General features: G+C 34.9%; 1 protein-coding gene across 4 annotated transcripts in view; it reads right to left on the reverse strand.

The window, feature by feature from the left end:
* Window positions 1-18,769, reverse strand: part of ptpn13 (protein tyrosine phosphatase non-receptor type 13) — a 114,478-nt gene that overhangs the window by 87,534 nt on the left and 8,175 nt on the right. For all 4 annotated transcript variants that reach the window (XM_066710750.1, XM_066710749.1, XM_066710748.1 and 1 more), the window contains exon 2: window positions 4,608-4,727. In XM_066710750.1, coding sequence (XP_066566847.1) covers window positions 4,608-4,722 — 115 coding nt within the window. In that variant the 5' untranslated portion in view covers window positions 4,723-4,727. The remainder of the gene's footprint in view (window positions 1-4,607; window positions 4,728-18,769) is intronic.

Here is an 18,769-nt window from a genome sequence, read left to right on the forward strand (position 1 = left end):
TGGGTATCTTTAGGAAAATATTAAATCTAAAAGTCAAACTGAAAAAGTAATATCTATTTTAATTGTGTGGGTTCATACAATAGAATTGTGCTAGTGCCTTATTGCCTTGAGGTTTCATTAAACACTTAATGGAAAAAAAAAGTACAGATCTGCCTGATGTTGCCAGGCCGATCATGGTTGAATTCTTAACTTTTTTTTGTTTTTCCATCTGACAGCTATGGGACTGGTACACAGACTTTAGACACACAATTGGAGATGTGTAAAGTTCTTCACTGAGCATGAATCTAATCCCAAAGAAGCTGGAACCAGCTCATATCACCAGCATATGAATGGAGCCAATGTTTAACAAAGCAATCTTTTTTGTGCTTTGCATTATGATTCACAAGCTCACAATCCTTATCCGTTAGATCAAATCAGGTTCCAGCATCTCACCCACATATACATTTCTTTAATCTCTACACTTCAACTTCAGTGAAGGAAACCACACTGTAATCCACAACCAAACTTACCAAGACGATTTCATTTATATTTATTGATGTCTGCATCTTGTTTTTTGCCTCTTCAGCATTTTCTCATTACAGAAAGTAAATTAATTGTAGGTGGAATGTTTTACAGAAGCAGTCAAGTGGGTAATGCATGCATTTTTTAAATTAATGCTGATCTGATGATCTCTTATTACATATAATATATAAAAAAATATACATCAAATATATATACAAGTGGAAATATCTTGGGGAAGCCTTCATACAGCAGCGGGTTAATAAAGGCTGATACACACACAGATAGGCCTATACACTGCTTTTAAATGCATAAGGAAAGAAACTGTGTTAAATGCAAATAGACTAATGAAAAAATCTTATATAACAAACTGATACACAATATACCTTGATATGAACCAATAACAGATCACTCACGCTATTGCTTTGAGATTATATTTTAAAAATCTGAAAGTTTCCCTTTAAGAATATTTAAGGTATATCAAAATTCTTAAATTAGCTAAATTACTTCCAAATGATGGAGGAATGCAAGATGTTTGAATATCTGCTACAAAATCAACATGGTAATCATTATCATATGGAATTGTTCATATGGATTCAGCACGCAAGTGTCCTGGTTATTTCCCCAGAATATGGTATACAGATGAGATCAATTAGCTGGGTTACAAATTGTATGAATCTGGTTAACAGTTTTCTTGGATCATTACGAGTAAATTATTTTTTGTTTAATCCTGTGTGGTTAGTCGGACCTATTTTGTTGTTTTTCTATACGAGTAAACAATATCACTTAGATTTTGAAATATCTCCAGATTATTTCAGTAAATTTGCTTATTTATATTCCTCAAGAATTTGATCAAAACTTCTGCCAGAGAGTGAATTATTTTGTGTTAAGAAACAACCTATACCTAACAATAACTGCCTTGTATATTATGATTTATATTTTTTTTTCCATATGGCTTTACCAAAAAGTATGTACAACATATACTACTCAGGCTTCAAGATCATCATAAACATCCCCCTTTTCTCTGCAAGTTCAAGATCATATGCATTAAGGAGAGGAATGTTTAGATACAACAAGCTATACCCCTATATTTGAAAGTACAAATCACTGTAAATTATGTAAGTCACATTTTTGTTGATTACACCGTGTAACAATTTTTTTTACGAGTTCAATCGTAAATCTCAAAAAACTACTCACTTCTAAATCTTCTGTAGTCATTTTTGTATTACTTTAGTATAAATACATGTTAATTTGAATTCATGCGTTGTTTTTTTCTGACTATGTGAACGAAAAGACACAAATGCGCCAGTTTTCTCATTGGAAATAATTACATTTCAAAATATCACTGTCCTGGTCACAAAAACAAAGTTTGTGGGGAATAATAACCATTTTCTATACTTTTGAGGCATAAGCAATTAGGAAATAACACTTACTACCAAGGAACAAAAATTGTGTGTAATCTGTGCTTAACAAGACTGCTAGCTACATCAATAGGCTGGGCCAGCATCAGCTATACAGTGCCTTGCAAAAGTATTCATCCCCCTTGCAATTTTTCCTATTTTGTTGCATTACAACCTGTAATTTAAATAGATTTCTGGGGCGATTTCATGTAATGGACATGCACAAAATAGTCCAAACTGGTGAAGTGAAATGTAAAAAATTACTTGTTTTAAAAAATTCTAAAAAATAAAAAACGGAAGTGGTGCATGCATATGTATTCACCCCCTTTGCTATGAAGCCCCTAAATAAGATCTGGTGCAACCAATTACCTTCAGAAGTCACATAATTAGTTAAATAACGTAAACTGTGTGCAATCAAAGTGACACATGATCTCAGTATATAAACACCTCTTCTGAAAGGCCCCAAGTCTTCAACACCACTGAGCAAGCGGCACCATGAAGACCAATGAGCTCTCCAAACAGGTCAGGGACAAAGTTGTGGAGAAGTACAGATCAAGGTTGGGTTATAAAGAAGTATCCGAAACTTTGAACATCCCACGGAGCACCATTAAATCCATTATTAAATAATGGAAAGAAAATGGCACCACAACAAACCTGCCAAGAGAGGGCCGCTCACCAAAACTCACGGACCAGGCAAGGAGGACATTAATCAGAGAGGCAACAAAGAGTCCAAAGATAAGTCTGAAGGAGCTGCAAAGCCCCACAGCGGAGACTGGAGTATCTGTCCAAGGCGTACACTCCACAGAGCTGGGCTTTACGGAAGAGTGGCCAGAAAAAAGCCATTGCTTAAAGAAGAATAAGCAGACACGTTTGCTGTTCGCTAAAAGGCATGTGGGAGACTCCCCAAACATATGGAAGAAGGTCCTCTGGTCAGATCAGACTAAAATTGCGCTTTTTGGTCATTAAGGAAAACGCTTTGTCTGGCGCAAACCCAACACCTCTCATCACCCCGAGAACACCATCCATTTTTCATCGGCAGGGACTGGGAAACTGGTCAGAATTGAAGGAATGATGGATGGCGCTAAATACAGGGAAATTCTTGAGGGAAACCTGTTTCAGTCTTCCAGAGATTTGAGACTGGGACGAAGGTTCACCTTCCAGCAGGACAATGACCCTAAGCAAACTGCTAAAGCAACACTTGAGTGGTTTAAGGGGAAACATTTAAATGTCTTGGAATGGCCTAGTCAAAGCTCAGACCTCAATCCGATTGAGAATCTGTGGTATGACTAAAAGATTGCTGTACACCAGAGGAACCCATCCAACTTGAAGGAGCTGCAGCAGTTTTGCCTTGAAGAATGAGCAAAAATCCCAGTGGCTAGATGTGCCAAGCTTATTGAGACGTACCCCAAGAGACTTGAGCTGTATTTGCTTTTCATTTTTGTCTTATTTCTTGTTTGTTTCACAATAAAAAATATTTTGCATCTTCAAAGTGGTAGGCATGTTGTGTAAATCAAATGATACAAACCCACAACAATCAATTTTAATTCCAGGTTGAAAGGCAACAAATAGGAAAAATGCCAAGGGGGGTAAATACTTTCGCAAGGCACTGTAAGTAGACTAAGCAGTCTCTTAGGGTTCTGGAAAATATATATTATGATATAGGCCTACTTATTTAGTTCTCAATGGAGGAAACTAACTCAACTGGGGCTTCAAACAAGAAACAAATAAGACAAGCCAATCTATATTGATCTGTGACTTTTTTCTGATGTAGAAAGTTATCAAATTGTTCTACAGAAGATGAGATGACATCATGATTAGAGCTCATTAAAACTCATTGGTATTCAGCATTTGGAAAACATTGTATTTCTACTTTAAATATAAGACTAAATTTCTTTCCCTCTTTAGTGCTGAGCTGGGTGCATGAAATGTAATCACAAAATAAGTATGATTTTAAGTTCACCTATACATTAACTATATTAAGATAACTGATTTTAAGACAACTGACACCTGTTTACAATTCATTAATCTACTTGACTTTAAATTGTCATCCATGTTTTCTTCGGTAGAATAAAACTAAAAAGTAATCATTAGTGGGATAACAAGAAATGTAGTTTTATGTTTAGTTCGTTACATACTATGTCACAGTACTATCAGGTCTATGATGATCTCTGATTAGCAGGTTACAGAATAGGTCCACTTAAAATGTAGGTAGAATTGACTACTATGTGTTCGTATACTTTGCTGCTGAATGATAGACTGCCAACAGGCACATTGTATCAGGACATCATCACAAAACAGGACTTGAAAATTGTCAATTCAATTGATATTGCTGAGAATTAATGAATAAGGCCCGAAGATTCAATCTACCACAAATGCAAAAAAAGTATTACTTTTTCACCGATCATTTCCAGCGAACTTCTGGAAGTTTAGAACTAATGTAGAAGTACCTGGCTAGTAAACAAATCCTCAAAGCTTTGAACCTGGGAACCCTGCCTTACCAAAAACTCCCATTAATCTCACTGTAACCAAGCTCCTTTTCTAACTGCATTAAATTCAATGAATACATGGAAAGTTGTCACTAAAAATATAGCTTCCATAATTTGATTTTTTTCTAGTGCAGTAGTTTCATTGCATGTGCACAATACATTTGTTAACAATTGTTCCACTTGAGTGAGTGCGGTGGTGATGTTCTGCGTCTGGTACAGTTACCTTTGCGGAAAAGCTCCTGCAGGCTCTCAGCACTTTGACTCAACACGGCCCAGACTTCATCCTCCTCCAGCGGACCCCCACGCACCTCCAGTGCCTCTGCCAGGGAAACGTGCATCTTTCCTAAATGAGGGAACATTGGGAAATTAATCTCCATTCTCCAGGTTAAATTCCCTTACAAAAGCACCAATCTCCACCTGTAACCTTCCATTACATGTGTGTAGGTAATTTTTTAATTAATAGATTTTAATAGTTTTAAGTTTTAATAGTTTGACTACACAGGTTTGTTTTTATAAAAAAAATAAAGAGAAAAGTAAGAACAAGGGGAAAAAAGGAGAAAACAAAATGAACGATGAAGACAAGGAAATATTCAGACTCCAGAATCTTTACCTCAGAGCCGAAACATGCAGGACCCACTTTTTCATAGCACTGCCTATTGTTTTCTTCAAATTGCATTATTTAAAATGGTCCCAAAAACTGAACGAAAGACTAAGTGAACTTTAACCACAGATTTGTTTGTGGTACAGAAACCCCGAGATGCATTTTTTATTAGCACCAAATGCCATTTAGTTTGTTTGTGGTGTAACTCAAAGAAAAGGAAATGTGGAACCGCAACTACTTTCACTTGCATAGTTAATAAATACATTATGCCATTTCTGTGTCTTTTTTACAATCCATCATAATCCAATTTAGATAGTTACTCAGTCTTCGAAAAAAGTATGAAATATTAAGTATTAAATCTATTTCTTAAGAGGATGTATAGCATGTTTTGGGTGGTAACACTAAAATCAATAAAAATCTTCATTTTATAAGCTGACGTAAATGGTTTATAACTCTTAAATCACAGGCGTGTAGATTCATTCAATATTTTAAAATAAGCTCGTCTCAGAATTCCAGCACAGAATTCTTAACCCGGCCTTCTTAAAAAGGGCCAATTAAGTGTCTGCATTGAATGGGAAGTTATATAGACTATCACTGTAAAAGGGATATGTAAAAGGCATGTTGTTTTGGAATGAATACATATAAAATATTGGCAGCCACAGTTATGTAAATATACTACATTTCAGACTAAGTTTATAGTAATGGATCTTTGATCCAGAATGAAAATAAAAGTTTGTAAAGGTTAAGTGCCATACATGTGATAAGATAAACTCCCACCCCGACATGTTTGACACAAAAAGTCAAATTTTCTGTTCTGCAGTGTTCATTTGGGAACTTCTGTGGGCGGCCAACATATGGTTAGAATTAACAGCTAAAAAGAGAAAATGATCCCCGTCTTGTCAGCTTCAACAAGACAAACTTAGAATTCTCATTGCTGCTCCATGAAGTTGATCTTTTACTATTATATCTTCTCAAATTTATTTTGAAGTGTGCTATGGACAAGTCTTGTGTAACAATGAATTATATACACATTTATTGCGTATTAACAGCTCAAGCACTTTTGTCTCGCTTCTAAAATGTGTTCAGATGAAAAGGGACTATAACAAGGCTGTTTAACAAAAACAATGTTCAAGAACTAAAATAAAAATGTTCAAACCCTTTTTTTTTTAAGCAAAGAATGTTAATGAGTCAAATTAAATGTTAAATTAAATGGGTAATAAGCTGAATACAGTCCCTGAGCTTATTTAAATTAAGTTACCAAAATTCACATTTCTTTCTTCAAATACCATTTGTTTATGGTTTGGTTAAAAAAAAAAAAAACACTAAAACAATTTACTTTTAAATTTAAAAATTGAAAACAGGTAATATCTGACCTAAATTGCGAGTAACCATTTATTCAGTACTAGGAAGAAATAAATCTGCAGTCTGGCAGTACATCAAATGCAATGAAATATTGATTGTTTATTTCTTAGAATTATCTTAATTCTAAAGTTAAAAAAGTAATTAAAACTGAATTAAATGTATGCAGGTTTTAGGTCAATATGACCAAATTAAATATGACTAAAATGTGATTAAAACTAATGTAATTTTAGTTGACTAAAACTAACAAAAGGTTTAAGTAAAATTGCATGACTAAAATGTGACTGACATTTTAGTTGACCTGACTAAAAGTATTTTGGGAACTATTTTATTCCAGCAGAAATTAGGTTTTACAACGAACAAGGCGATAGTGTAGCTATCGTTTTGCATGTAGATTGCACTTGGTAATGCACTTTATGATGATTAATTTTGAATTGATGCGTCTATGTTATGTTATATGTTTGAATGTTTTTTTTTATGTTTTAAAGTTTTTTTTTTTTTTAAATGTATTTATTATTGTATAGGTGGATGCTATTTTGGGTCAAATCAAACATCATTGGCTGCAAGAATAGTCCAGTGTACATCAAATTTATAAAATACTCTTTGGTAGCAGGGCAGACAAAACAAGGCAAAGACAGAAATCAAGCACTAAAATAGCAGGGTAATAAGACCTCATTTCAGCAGTAAGCAACAGCAAAATATTGCAACCTGAAGGTACAGCCTTGCAGTCAATAACACAGTCAAACCTCTTAATTGTAGTGTATGAATGTGACAGGCCAAGATTACAGTCATTAGGTGAGCATACACTTAGGCCTAAATATTGAAGACAGGCAGCAAAGCACCAGTGTTAATACTTTACTGCATTCTGAATGAGACATATTTAAATTATTAATTTAAATGTTTAAAATTTAATCAAATTATTCAATATCAGTTAACTTGCAGGGTTGGGGTCCATTTCAGTTTTTCCATTCCAAATTCTGTTTGCAATTCCTTTTTCAAATACATTTCAATTCCAGTAGAACCTATTACATCAATGGCAAAAATAATTGGAATTTGGAATGGGTCTGAAAAAGGGGTATTCTAATGAGGAAAAAAAAAATCATAGGTACATGAAGCCAATCTTTTTTCTTTTTTTCTTTAGGTCTTGCTGGAACAAAATAACAAATATACAGAATGCATGGATGTTTTCAATAACAAAGGAAATTGTTTATATAATTTTAGGACAGCTTTTGTGTATTTTAACAACAGCTTTAAACTAGAAGGAATGCTTTTCATGTATCCTAGAATGATTAACCTATTAAGTGATCATTTCATACAAGCAGAATAAAACAATAACAAATGTAATTATTCCTCCCCCAGTGAAGGTTGCATGTATTATTGTAAAACGGTATCAAGTATTGCGATACTAAACCTGGTATCGGTATCAAAGTCACAAGTCTAGTATCGTGACAACACTGGTTGTGCAATAACTTTCTAGACAGCATAAAGACTACTAAACAACCGAGTGTTAGGGTTTCATGGCCTAATTTCTAAATAGTAAACGACATGAAGTGTTGCTGTGTCCAAGACTGTGGAAAAACCGTGAAGTCTACATTATTCTTTTCTACTTTCCAACAGAAGAGATTAATTCACAGTGGAGATTGTTTGTGCAAATAGACAATCCCACATTCAAAAAGGGAGGGAAGAAAAAAGGTAGCCTAATCTGCAGCAATCTCTTTGATTGCAATGCATTCTAACTTTTGCATCACTTGATCATGCCAATCATCTGTGCTGGTATGCATCAATTGGCAAATGCACAGCAAAGTATGTTGCAGATCTGGAAGAGTGGTATGATTCTTACTTTTACACTAAACCAACAACAATACACATAAAACCGTGATTTTAGAAATAGTGCCATTTACACTTTAAATTAAGATGGTAAACCCAGTTAACTGACAAACTAGCTAACCTAATACTTAAGCAACCGCTTCCTGCTCCAGCTCCCTATACCTCTTCCACAATTTTCTTTCCCTCAAGTTAAACACCATTTCAGTTATTGCACTGGTATAATATGTAGCCTATACCAATCTGTTCAACAAATGTACTGCCAGTCCGTATAATATGACTCCATACTCTGGTAAAACTGAATCATAACTGAACTAGCCTACATCAGTCTGTACAGCTGAACCATTTGCAGCTAAATATCTTTAAATAATCCAATAACCAAATCTGAAATGTGTATTTTACTTTGAACCTGTTATTAAGCTTAAATTATACTCCATAAGAAAAAAAAAAAAAGATTGATCACATTCTGTGATGACAACACAAACACATAATAGGCCTCATTGGCTTATTCCATGCAGAAAATACATTATCTTCAGTTGATCCTAAAATGAAATGTTCACATTTCAATCTTTAAATATTATTGAAAAATGCTTTCATCATATTTTTGACTGTGCAATGCCTTTTTAGGACAACCAAATTAAAAAACATATCACAACACTTAAAAATACGTATACACTGTATATATATATATATATATAATATATATATATATATATATATGTATATATACACACACACACACACACACACACACATACATACATACATACATACATATACATATATATATATATACATATACATATACATATATATATATATATATATATATATATATATATATATATATATATATAATAGGGCTTACAAATGATTAAAATATTTAATCACGATTAACCGCATGATTGTCATGAGTTAACTCGTGATTAATCGCAATTTAATCGCACATTTTTATCTGTTCTAAATGTACCTTACTCTAATCAACATGGGCATGGACAAATACGGATGCTTTATACAAGTCTATGTTATTATTAGTGAAACTATACTCAACATAGAGCATGAAGACTAGACGTGTTTCAAAGGTCATAGATGTTTTTCAAATAATTTGTTCATGTCTATTACACACATGAAAAAAATAACATAGAAATACCAGGTTCCCATTACTTCTCTTTCTTTGCACTGAGCAGTTTAAACAGGCTTGTGTAAGTACATTTAGTTATTTAGCCACCCACTTAGTTATCGCTGTGGTGAGTCTATTGCTTGTGGAGTCCCCATCCATCTCCGCGGCAAATGATCTAGTGTGCTCTGCCTTTGGCGAGGGGGAGGACAGCTCTGCATCAGTTGAATTCGCCATCAAGTGATATTTTAAACTCGACGTGCTGCGGTGATAACTTAATTCACATCGACAATAAATGCAGACAACTTTTGTCTTGTCGACAGAACCATCAGACATCGTTTTGTATATGAATTTTCCGTTCACAAGAACTTTTTCTTTCTCCATTTCTTTTTGCTTCTGCATCCTTTCCTGTCTTATGGCTCGCTATGGCTGCATCTCCATTTCTCCAACTACGGGCTAGGCTATGGGTCAAAATGCGCGCTGCATTCATCGCGTGTTAATAAAATTAGTGCCATTAAAATGGAATTGCGTTAATGCGTTAATTTTGACAGCCCTAATATATTATATATCTATCTCGATCTCATATATCTATCTCTATCTCGATCTCATATATCTATCTCTATCTCATCTATATATATCTCAGACTCACTCACAAAGACACTGGCAAAATCAAGATGTGCAAACAACTACATCAAGGAGATACAATCTCTCCAAAACTGCACAGCAACACCTGAAGTAAATTCATTTATTTAAACAATTTATGATTTTGTGTTCTGCCATTGATTATCAGTCCATCTTTTAAACTGGTACATAACTCTGTCATAGTAGAACAAAATGTGTTTTCAGTTTGTACTTCCTTTATTCATTTTTAAAACCAAAGGCACAAATAGACTATGTGAACCCAAAGTCCTTAATGCACTCAGATTGTTCAGTTGTTTGTTCTCTTTGTCATACCAGAACCAGACTATGCAACTTTAAATTTGCAGTATACCTGCCTCAGACAAGCTGCTACGGGCCTTCAACAAAGGCAGCTAGAAAGTGAAAACAAATACATATAAATCACTAGAACGCTTTGTTTTCAGAGACCAAATAAATTATAATTATTAAATCAGATACAATGGTAGAAAATAAGCATTTTCAGCATTTCTGTAATACAAATAAACTCCTCATCTGTATGCGTATTAAAAACCAGAGCCGCATTCACAGATGGTTTTAAACTTCAATACACACAAACTAAATAAATAAATACATACATACATATAGTCTCTTTAAATGGTAGCCATGGAGAGTAGGCATGGGCACAAATATTCAAATGGACGTTGGTATTCAATTACTTGAGAGCTCTTGAATTGTGGGAGACAAAGTGTGTGAAAAAACAGTCTAAATTTAATATAAAAATAAGCTATACGTGTTACATTTGAAACCACACGGTATAGCTAGCACAATAACATGAGTTGATTTAAAATTAGCAGTAGAAGTAGAAAAGTGATATTTTGTCTTCAAAATAATTGACAATACCGAGATGCAAATATTTTATTTTACATTACAGTTCTCAATTGCCTGTAAATTATCAGTGTATATTTACAAAGAAACTTCCTTATCTTCCTTAAGTCAAACAACTCAAAAAACCAGCTAGTCTGGAAACGAATTACTTGACATGTTAGATGTTAGATTTTGAGTTCATCAAGGCTACATTTATTCTGTGTTCCCAGTATTGACAAGGTACAAGGTGACAAGATTTTCATTCGGCCACATGTTAAGCTTTCATCTTAATTTTGAGCCAAAGAGAAATAAAGGGCCCATTTTCAAAGGAGATGGTATGACACTGGATGACTTCTTCTGGTGTAAGGATAATCTGAGACAGTTGCAGCTTCATCCTATTTTCAATAATCAGAGAAGTGAAAATGTGCTGCAAAAACCATTAATTTGCCTCACCATATTGTTATCCCCGATTTAATAAGCCTCTCCTCGGTTTACCTACAATTTTCAAACACTAGAATGATAGCAAGTGATTGATTTGACTGTCAGTTTGTTGGGTATGTAATCAGTTGTTCCAGCTCCCCATCTGCAGTTGCAGTGACCCATAAAGTCTAGAACAAGGTCGCTTTAGCAAATTATGTGGGATATGTTAAATCTGTCACACTGAAAGAGTTACATATGGTAAACAACCACTGCTGAGAAACATGAAAGGCATTATTCATTAATATTAAAGGAAATATCAATTCATTTATTGAAAATTACATCAACAATTGTGTTTAAAAGAACATTTAAATTGAATAAACTTCAAAGACCTGGACTGTGAATAAACCTTGACAACAAACCTAGATTCAAAACATAGTTTTGTAAATTGTCTCAAGTCATTCTAAAGGCTCATTGTAATTAGAATAATACCAGAGATGCACAAAAGTGAGGCCCATGAAAAGTAGTCTTTAACAATTATAGTTTTTAGAAATACTAATGCGGAACAGAATTTCATCAAGATATACTGTAAATAGACTGTAGTCTGTAAAATGGATTTGAAACATTGTGCCTCTAAAATTCCAGTTTAAATAATGATGGTATTATATGGCATTTATAGATGTTAACATCTGTCTGCACCACATCCTTTATCAATTAAACTCATGAGATATGTCAAAGAATAGTCAGCAAATTTCCAGGAAGTGTGCCAATTTGTTTTAGTTGTTTGTAAAGTTTTCAGTTATTTAGCAAATAAAAAAAAAATAATTCACACTGATGAAGCACTGCCTTTTAAATTTACATGACTAGCCACTCTACACAAGATCTACTAAATACAGGCATTGATATACTACACTTAAAAAACATTGGTCCAATTCCCTGCAATAATATTCTATAACATTTACACAAATGGCAAAGTAGTTCAGTCTGAGAATGTAATTTATATACAGAGTAAAGGCCGTTGCACACCAGATCGGATACGTCATCTGTAGTATGTCATCCAAAAAGTTGTATGTCAAGGAAATGGATCCATTAAAACCACACCAGGTACACAGCCTTTCACCCTTCTTGCGCTGAGATAAGTCTCACAAGCGGTTTCTTTACCTCCTCAACATGTATACAAAAAATTTAAATAAACGTTTTAACATTTATCACACACAAACTAAACCTCACCATAAAGACACAAAAGCAGATAGCATGGTTCAGCATTCAACTATTTAAGTGCAAATGGTCAAAAAATAATGGATGTCACTTTTGTGTTGTAGATCTGTGCCATACCGAACATTCTAGAAGAATTCTGCTAGTTAAAAAGTGCAATGTCCTCCTTTCATTTTTCATTGGTCAATGTCATTAACACATGTAAAATTAGATCGAATCGAACTTATTTTGATTGCAAAAATTGATGCCTCATATGACAGTGGTGCGTCAATTTTGCAAATTATAGGTGAAATAGGAATGTACACTTTTTCACACACGTAAAATTCGGAAGCATCATCGGATCCAGTGTGCAAAGGCCTTTACCCTTTCCATGCAGACAGAACTGATGACATTAGAGGGGTTGTGAAAAATGGGGTTTCATGTTTTGTATGGCAAGACATAAGGAAAAAGTTTAAATTAGTATTGATGGTGTATCTACACACACATTGCTGTTTTTACATGAAAATAAAACTATATATAAAAGTGAGGGAAAAAAGTATTTGGTCCCCTGCTGATTTTGTACGTCAGCCACTGACAAAGAAATGATCAGTCTATAATTTTAATGGAAGGTGTATTTTAACAGTGAGAGACAGAATAACAACAAAAAAATCCAGAAAAACGCATTTCAAAAAAGTTATAAATTGATTTGCATGTTAATGAGGGAAATAAGTATTTGACCCCTTCGACTTAGTACTTGGTGGCAAAACCCTGGTTGGCAATCACAGAGGTCAGACGTTTCTTGTAGTTGGCCACCAGGTTTGCACACATCTCAGGAGGGATTTTGTCCCACTCCTCTTTGCAGATCCTCTCCAAGTCATTAAGGTTTCGAGGCTGACGTTTGGCAACTCGAACCTTCAGCTCCCTCCACAGATTTTCTATGGGATTAAGGTCTGGAAACTGGCTAGGCCACTCCAGGACCTTAATGTGCTTCTTCTTGAGCCACTCCTTTGTTGCCTTGGCTGTGTGTTTTGGGTCATTGTCATGCCGGAATATCCATCCACGACCCATTTTCAATGTCCTCACCGTTCTCATGATCATTGAAACTCCACAAGGTGAGATCTTGCATGGAGCCCCAGACCGAGGGAGACTGACAGTTATTTTGTGTTTCTTCCATTTGCGAATAATCGCACCAACTGTTGTCACCTTCTCACCAAGCTGCTTGGCGATGGTCTTGTAGCCCATTCCAGCCTTGTGTAGGTCTACAATCTTGTCCCTGACATCCTTGGACAGCTCTTTGGTCTTGGCCATGGTGGAGAGTTTGGAATCTGATTGATTGATTGCTTCTGTGGACAGGTGTCTTTAATACAGGTAACCAGCTGAGATTAGGAGCACTCCCTTTAAGAGAGTGCTCCTAATCTCAGCTCGTTACCTGTATAAAAGACACCTGGGAGCCAGAAATCTTGCTGATTCATAGGGGATCAAATACTTATTTCCCTCATTAACATGCAAATCAATTTTTAACTTTTTTGAAATGCGTTTTTCTGGATTTTTTTGTTGTTATTCTGTCTCTCACTGTTAAAATACACCTACCATTAAAATTATAGACTGATCATTTCTTTGTCAGTGGGCAAACGTACAAAATCAGCAGGGGATCAAATACTTTTTTCCCTCACTGTATATATTTGTATATATACAGCTCTGCATAAAATTAAGAGACCACTTAACATTGATTTCTGAACTTGGAGTGGTCTCAATTTTTCGAGAGCTGTATATAAAATTGTGGATTTATTGCATTACAGTAGTCATTCCAGACATTAGAGGACATTAGATTAGGAAAGTCAAAAACAAAGCTAACACTACAGTTTATGGTCCAAAGTTTAGCAAGATCACCAAATGAAAGCTTCACAGCAACGCAAGATTTCTAGACTATTTTGCGGTCCCAAATTTTTCCATTCTAGAAAGTGCATAAACTGTATGGTGTGGATATTGACTTGGAGGTGTGGAATGGTCTGATAAAATGCAATGAAAAGAGTGCCCACAAAGCTTTTGATAGGCTGTACACAAAGCCAAAAAAATATTGGATAATTTTAAACGGTAAATTGCAAGATGCCAGTTTGACAGTCATTCAAAAATGTGAGTGTTTCTGCTCTTTAATTTAAGTTAATAATTTAAGAATAATTTATGTACCATGACAAGTTATTTTTGAAATTTTTTGGAATCACTTATAAAAGCAATAGGCTTCTTTGAAATAGGTTTAATTTCTTTGTCTGTAATGATATCGTATCGCAAGATTACCCATACCTAATAACTACTGTCTTGAAACTTTTTTCTTTTGAGGCAGCAATATCCAAAAATATATATCAAAAGACAATATATTATCAATTAGTTCTATTAATTGAGTAATCTTATCATGGTATACCAGAACAAAACATGAGTAGGCTAACAAAAAGCATGAACACTTATACACTAGCCCCATCTGTGTGCGTTAGTGTTATGCCGATACAACGATTTAATGTAGAATCGCAATTTTTTATTTCACAATATTGTATCGATACTCTGATCTCTAGAATTGATGTTTATTTATTTTTTTATGCCGCTAATATGCGAGAAATGAGGTTTGCTGTTGAAGTAACACGCATGTAGTATTAAGCACAATCCTATAGATGGCAGTAAGCAGGGGAGCCGCTTGGAGTTCTGGTCCCCCTTACCCAGGAACACTCATTTCTAGAAATCAGCCAACATCACAAACACCATTATGGCAGAGATAATTCGACCAGCACCTGCGACATGTAAATCGAATGTATGGGCGCATTTTGGATTCCTCAAAAAAACAGACAGCCATGATTTGGACACGAGCCATACCAGAATCAAATATTCTGGAAACACGACCAATCTGCGTGCACATTTATAAAGACAGCATCCTGAGGTATGGCAAACCGAGGCAACGAAACGTGTTGATCCTATGCAACAACGATTAGACACAATGCACACCGCAAAATTACGTCCGGGATCAGAGCGTGCAAAGAAAAAGTCCGTAGTATATTTCATTTGCAAAGACATGCGCCCATATAGCGTTGTGGAAAACGATGGTTTCAGACCATCAGCATTAAGCCCCGGGTCTCTTAGTAATAGCCCCGGGTCTTTTGATCCAATTCTGATTATTTCCCATAATGGCATTTCTGCGCGATTATATTATGTTGACGTGTGAAAACATCATCCGAAAACACCGTCAGCCCCCCCCCCCCCCCCGGTCTTACTGGAGAAATCACCGTCAGCATTATTATTAATAATAATAATAATAATAATAAGTTGCTTAAGGTTTCCCTAATAATGTATTTTTCAGAATTGTACACTGCTAAAGTCTTTGTGTTGACTGGTTAAACTGTCCTGAAGGTCAATCCTTAATATTAAATGTAGGAAATAGTAATTTAGTAATTTCAAATTGTGTGGTTGTCTTTTATTAGGGGTTGCTAATGGGGATTAGATAAAGATTGTCCTTTGAAGTGTATAGCCTAATATTACTTGGTTTTATTTAGCACTTTCAGCAAGTATTGTGATTTGGTTGTGATATCGTAATTAATCGAAATGTGTATCGTGATATAGATCGTATCGCAAGGTACTTGCCAATACCCACCCCTAGTGTGCGTGCACACACACAATGAAATGAAGATAAATTAACATGTACAGAGAGTAATTGTCAATCAAATACAGGTCTAGAGGGCCACTCACATCTAAAAAATAAGGGAAATTGTGGTTTACCTTTGGCTTTCCCGTAGAGAAAACTTGAATCTCTTTCTTGCGGAACTTGCAATATACTGTCCGTAGATTTGGACCTGTCTTACCCATAGTTTATATTTATCATTTTCGAGACAATCATTAAAACGGCAGCCTCCCAGCAAATTTGCTATATTGGGCGCTGATGCCACGCTCTCTCTCATTCCCGTCATTCAGTGGTTCACAGCCACATCAAAACATACCGACAGATCAAACAGCAGTTGTACTGGCCACACCGTAAAGCAATCAACTGGCTCACTCAAACTATATCCTCTTAATTAATTTGATCAGATTAACAATTTATTATGACAGTAATTAGCAAATTTAGCTCAATATAATTAACACAATTCAAGCATTTTCAAAACCTTGAAAGTACCACCTTAAAATTCAAGCATTTTCAAAGATTTCAGGCACCTGTACAAACCCTGTACATTATAATGTCATTCTAATGAGAAAGATCTCAGAGTCTATGTGGAGTCCTCACTCTCCCCATCCAAACAATGTGGGGAAGCAATTAAAAAAGGCAAACAATGTTAGGGTATATTGTCAAAAGTGTAGAACAAGGGCAGTGATGTTCAGACTGTACAAATGCACTAGTTAGAGCTCATCTGGATACTGTGTACAGTTCTGGGCTCCACACTTCAAGAAAGATATCGCTGCTCTAGAGGCAGGGACACACCGACCTGGGGACACAAATGGAAATTGGGCTTCAAGGCATTCAAGAAAGAAAACTGGAGAGAATTCTTCAGACAGAGTCATCACAATCTAGAACAAAGTCCCCAGCGATGTGGTGGAAGCTGAAGATTTGGGAACATTTAAAAATAGACTGAATAAACAAGCACAATGGGTCAAATGGCCTCCTCTCATTTGTAAACTTTCTTATGATCTTATGTTCTTAATATATATAAATTAGGGCTGGTTAAAAAGATTTGCCGATTAATTGGGATTCTGGTTTGGATGATCTGATATCGATTCTTAAAATCCCGAGATCGATCTTATAAATCTATGCATTTTCTCAGTGAATGAAAAATGGTGCTGCCTGCCCATGCATATGCGTGTACAAAAAAAAAAAAACTAACACACAAGCGCACATGCTCTTTCGCCAATGCTAAACCAGATCCACAGGCACCACCGACAATATGCAATTTGCCCCGCCCCTCAATAATAACTCACCGATTCAGAGAAATAACTAGACAAACTTAATTATCTCAATCATTAGGACAAGAGACATTTGACAGAAGTCTGAATGAAACAAAAAGTCTAGTATTGACCCTTTTGGTTTTTTTTAGTATGGTAACGCATCTAATTTGCGGTATACCATTCAACACTACTGTAGAGTTCATATTACAGAATATCATATAGTAAGAGTGCCATTATTAAATTACAAACAAATACATAATCGATTAAAATCATGCATCATACCACTAATATATAATTATACTGTATGGCCTCAAGGTGCAGCGAGTTGAAACTAACATCTGAATTTGAGATTGAATCTCAAAACAAACTCCACATTGACTTTGTTTTTCCTTTAAATTATATTTACTGAAATCCCCTTTAAAAAAAGTTAAACTAAGACAGTACAAGTCTCCATATTTGAGGATGGAAACTTGATATGTTGCATTGAATTTGCCCTGCTGTTATGCAGAGCTAATAACATAGCAGATCCACATTCCAAAAGTATTAAGAAAATAAAACTGAGCTAAATATCTTGCTTGTCTAAAGCATTTTATTAAAAATATGACCACAGCTATTATACAAAATAATGCAGCCAGTGGATTAATGTGTCCATTTCACAAAAATGCACATCATCAGTTGCTATACCATTTAGACTCAAATGTTTAGTATTCCAAAATCCTGGTGAGTGAGGCGAATGCAGTATAGGAAGCACTGGATTTAAGGGATTAAATTTGACTAAGCAAAAATGAGAGCTACCTAAATACGCCTGTGTCAGATTTCAATTGAAATGTAGAGTCAGTCTCTTTTCTTCTTTCTGCTTGGAAAACAACAGGGATGTGATCATACTGAATTACTGAGGTTAATTGTAATGTTGTTTAATGCTAAAGAAAGTCAGCAAATTCAGGGTTAAAAAATAAGCTATGTAAACTATGATTGGTAAAAGGTCCAGATTCTGCTTAGTCATTTAAAAAGATGGAAACATCTGGAGTCATATCCCATAATAAAATGTATCACCTCGTTGCTTTCAAATAATGTTTCACAACAGTAGAAGTATCAAGGCAGAATATGAACAGATGTTTACAACAATCTAGGTTATTGGAAAATCCACTATTCTGATAACTGTAATAAAATACACAGAAGAGGCCAAATAAAAAAAAATACCTTTCTGAATTATCCTGGCCATATGACAACAGAACAATTCAACAAATCACTGGCCAAGATCCATAAACCACCATTTCCTGTCATTCCAATAAAGTGGGATTGTGCAATTGCTTTCTTACTGCAAAAGATCAAACAGACATTAACACAATGATTTAAACATTTATTTTTATATATAATATATATATATATATATATATAAAAAAAAAAAATTGCAACCACTCTTCATGCAAACTTATTTAAACAGATTACTACAGTAGGAATTAACAAAGCTGTTTAG

This window comes from Amia ocellicauda, chromosome 8 (genome assembly GCF_036373705.1).
Source record: "Amia ocellicauda isolate fAmiCal2 chromosome 8, fAmiCal2.hap1, whole genome shotgun sequence".
Classification (NCBI taxonomy): domain Eukaryota; kingdom Metazoa; phylum Chordata; class Actinopteri; order Amiiformes; family Amiidae; genus Amia; species Amia ocellicauda.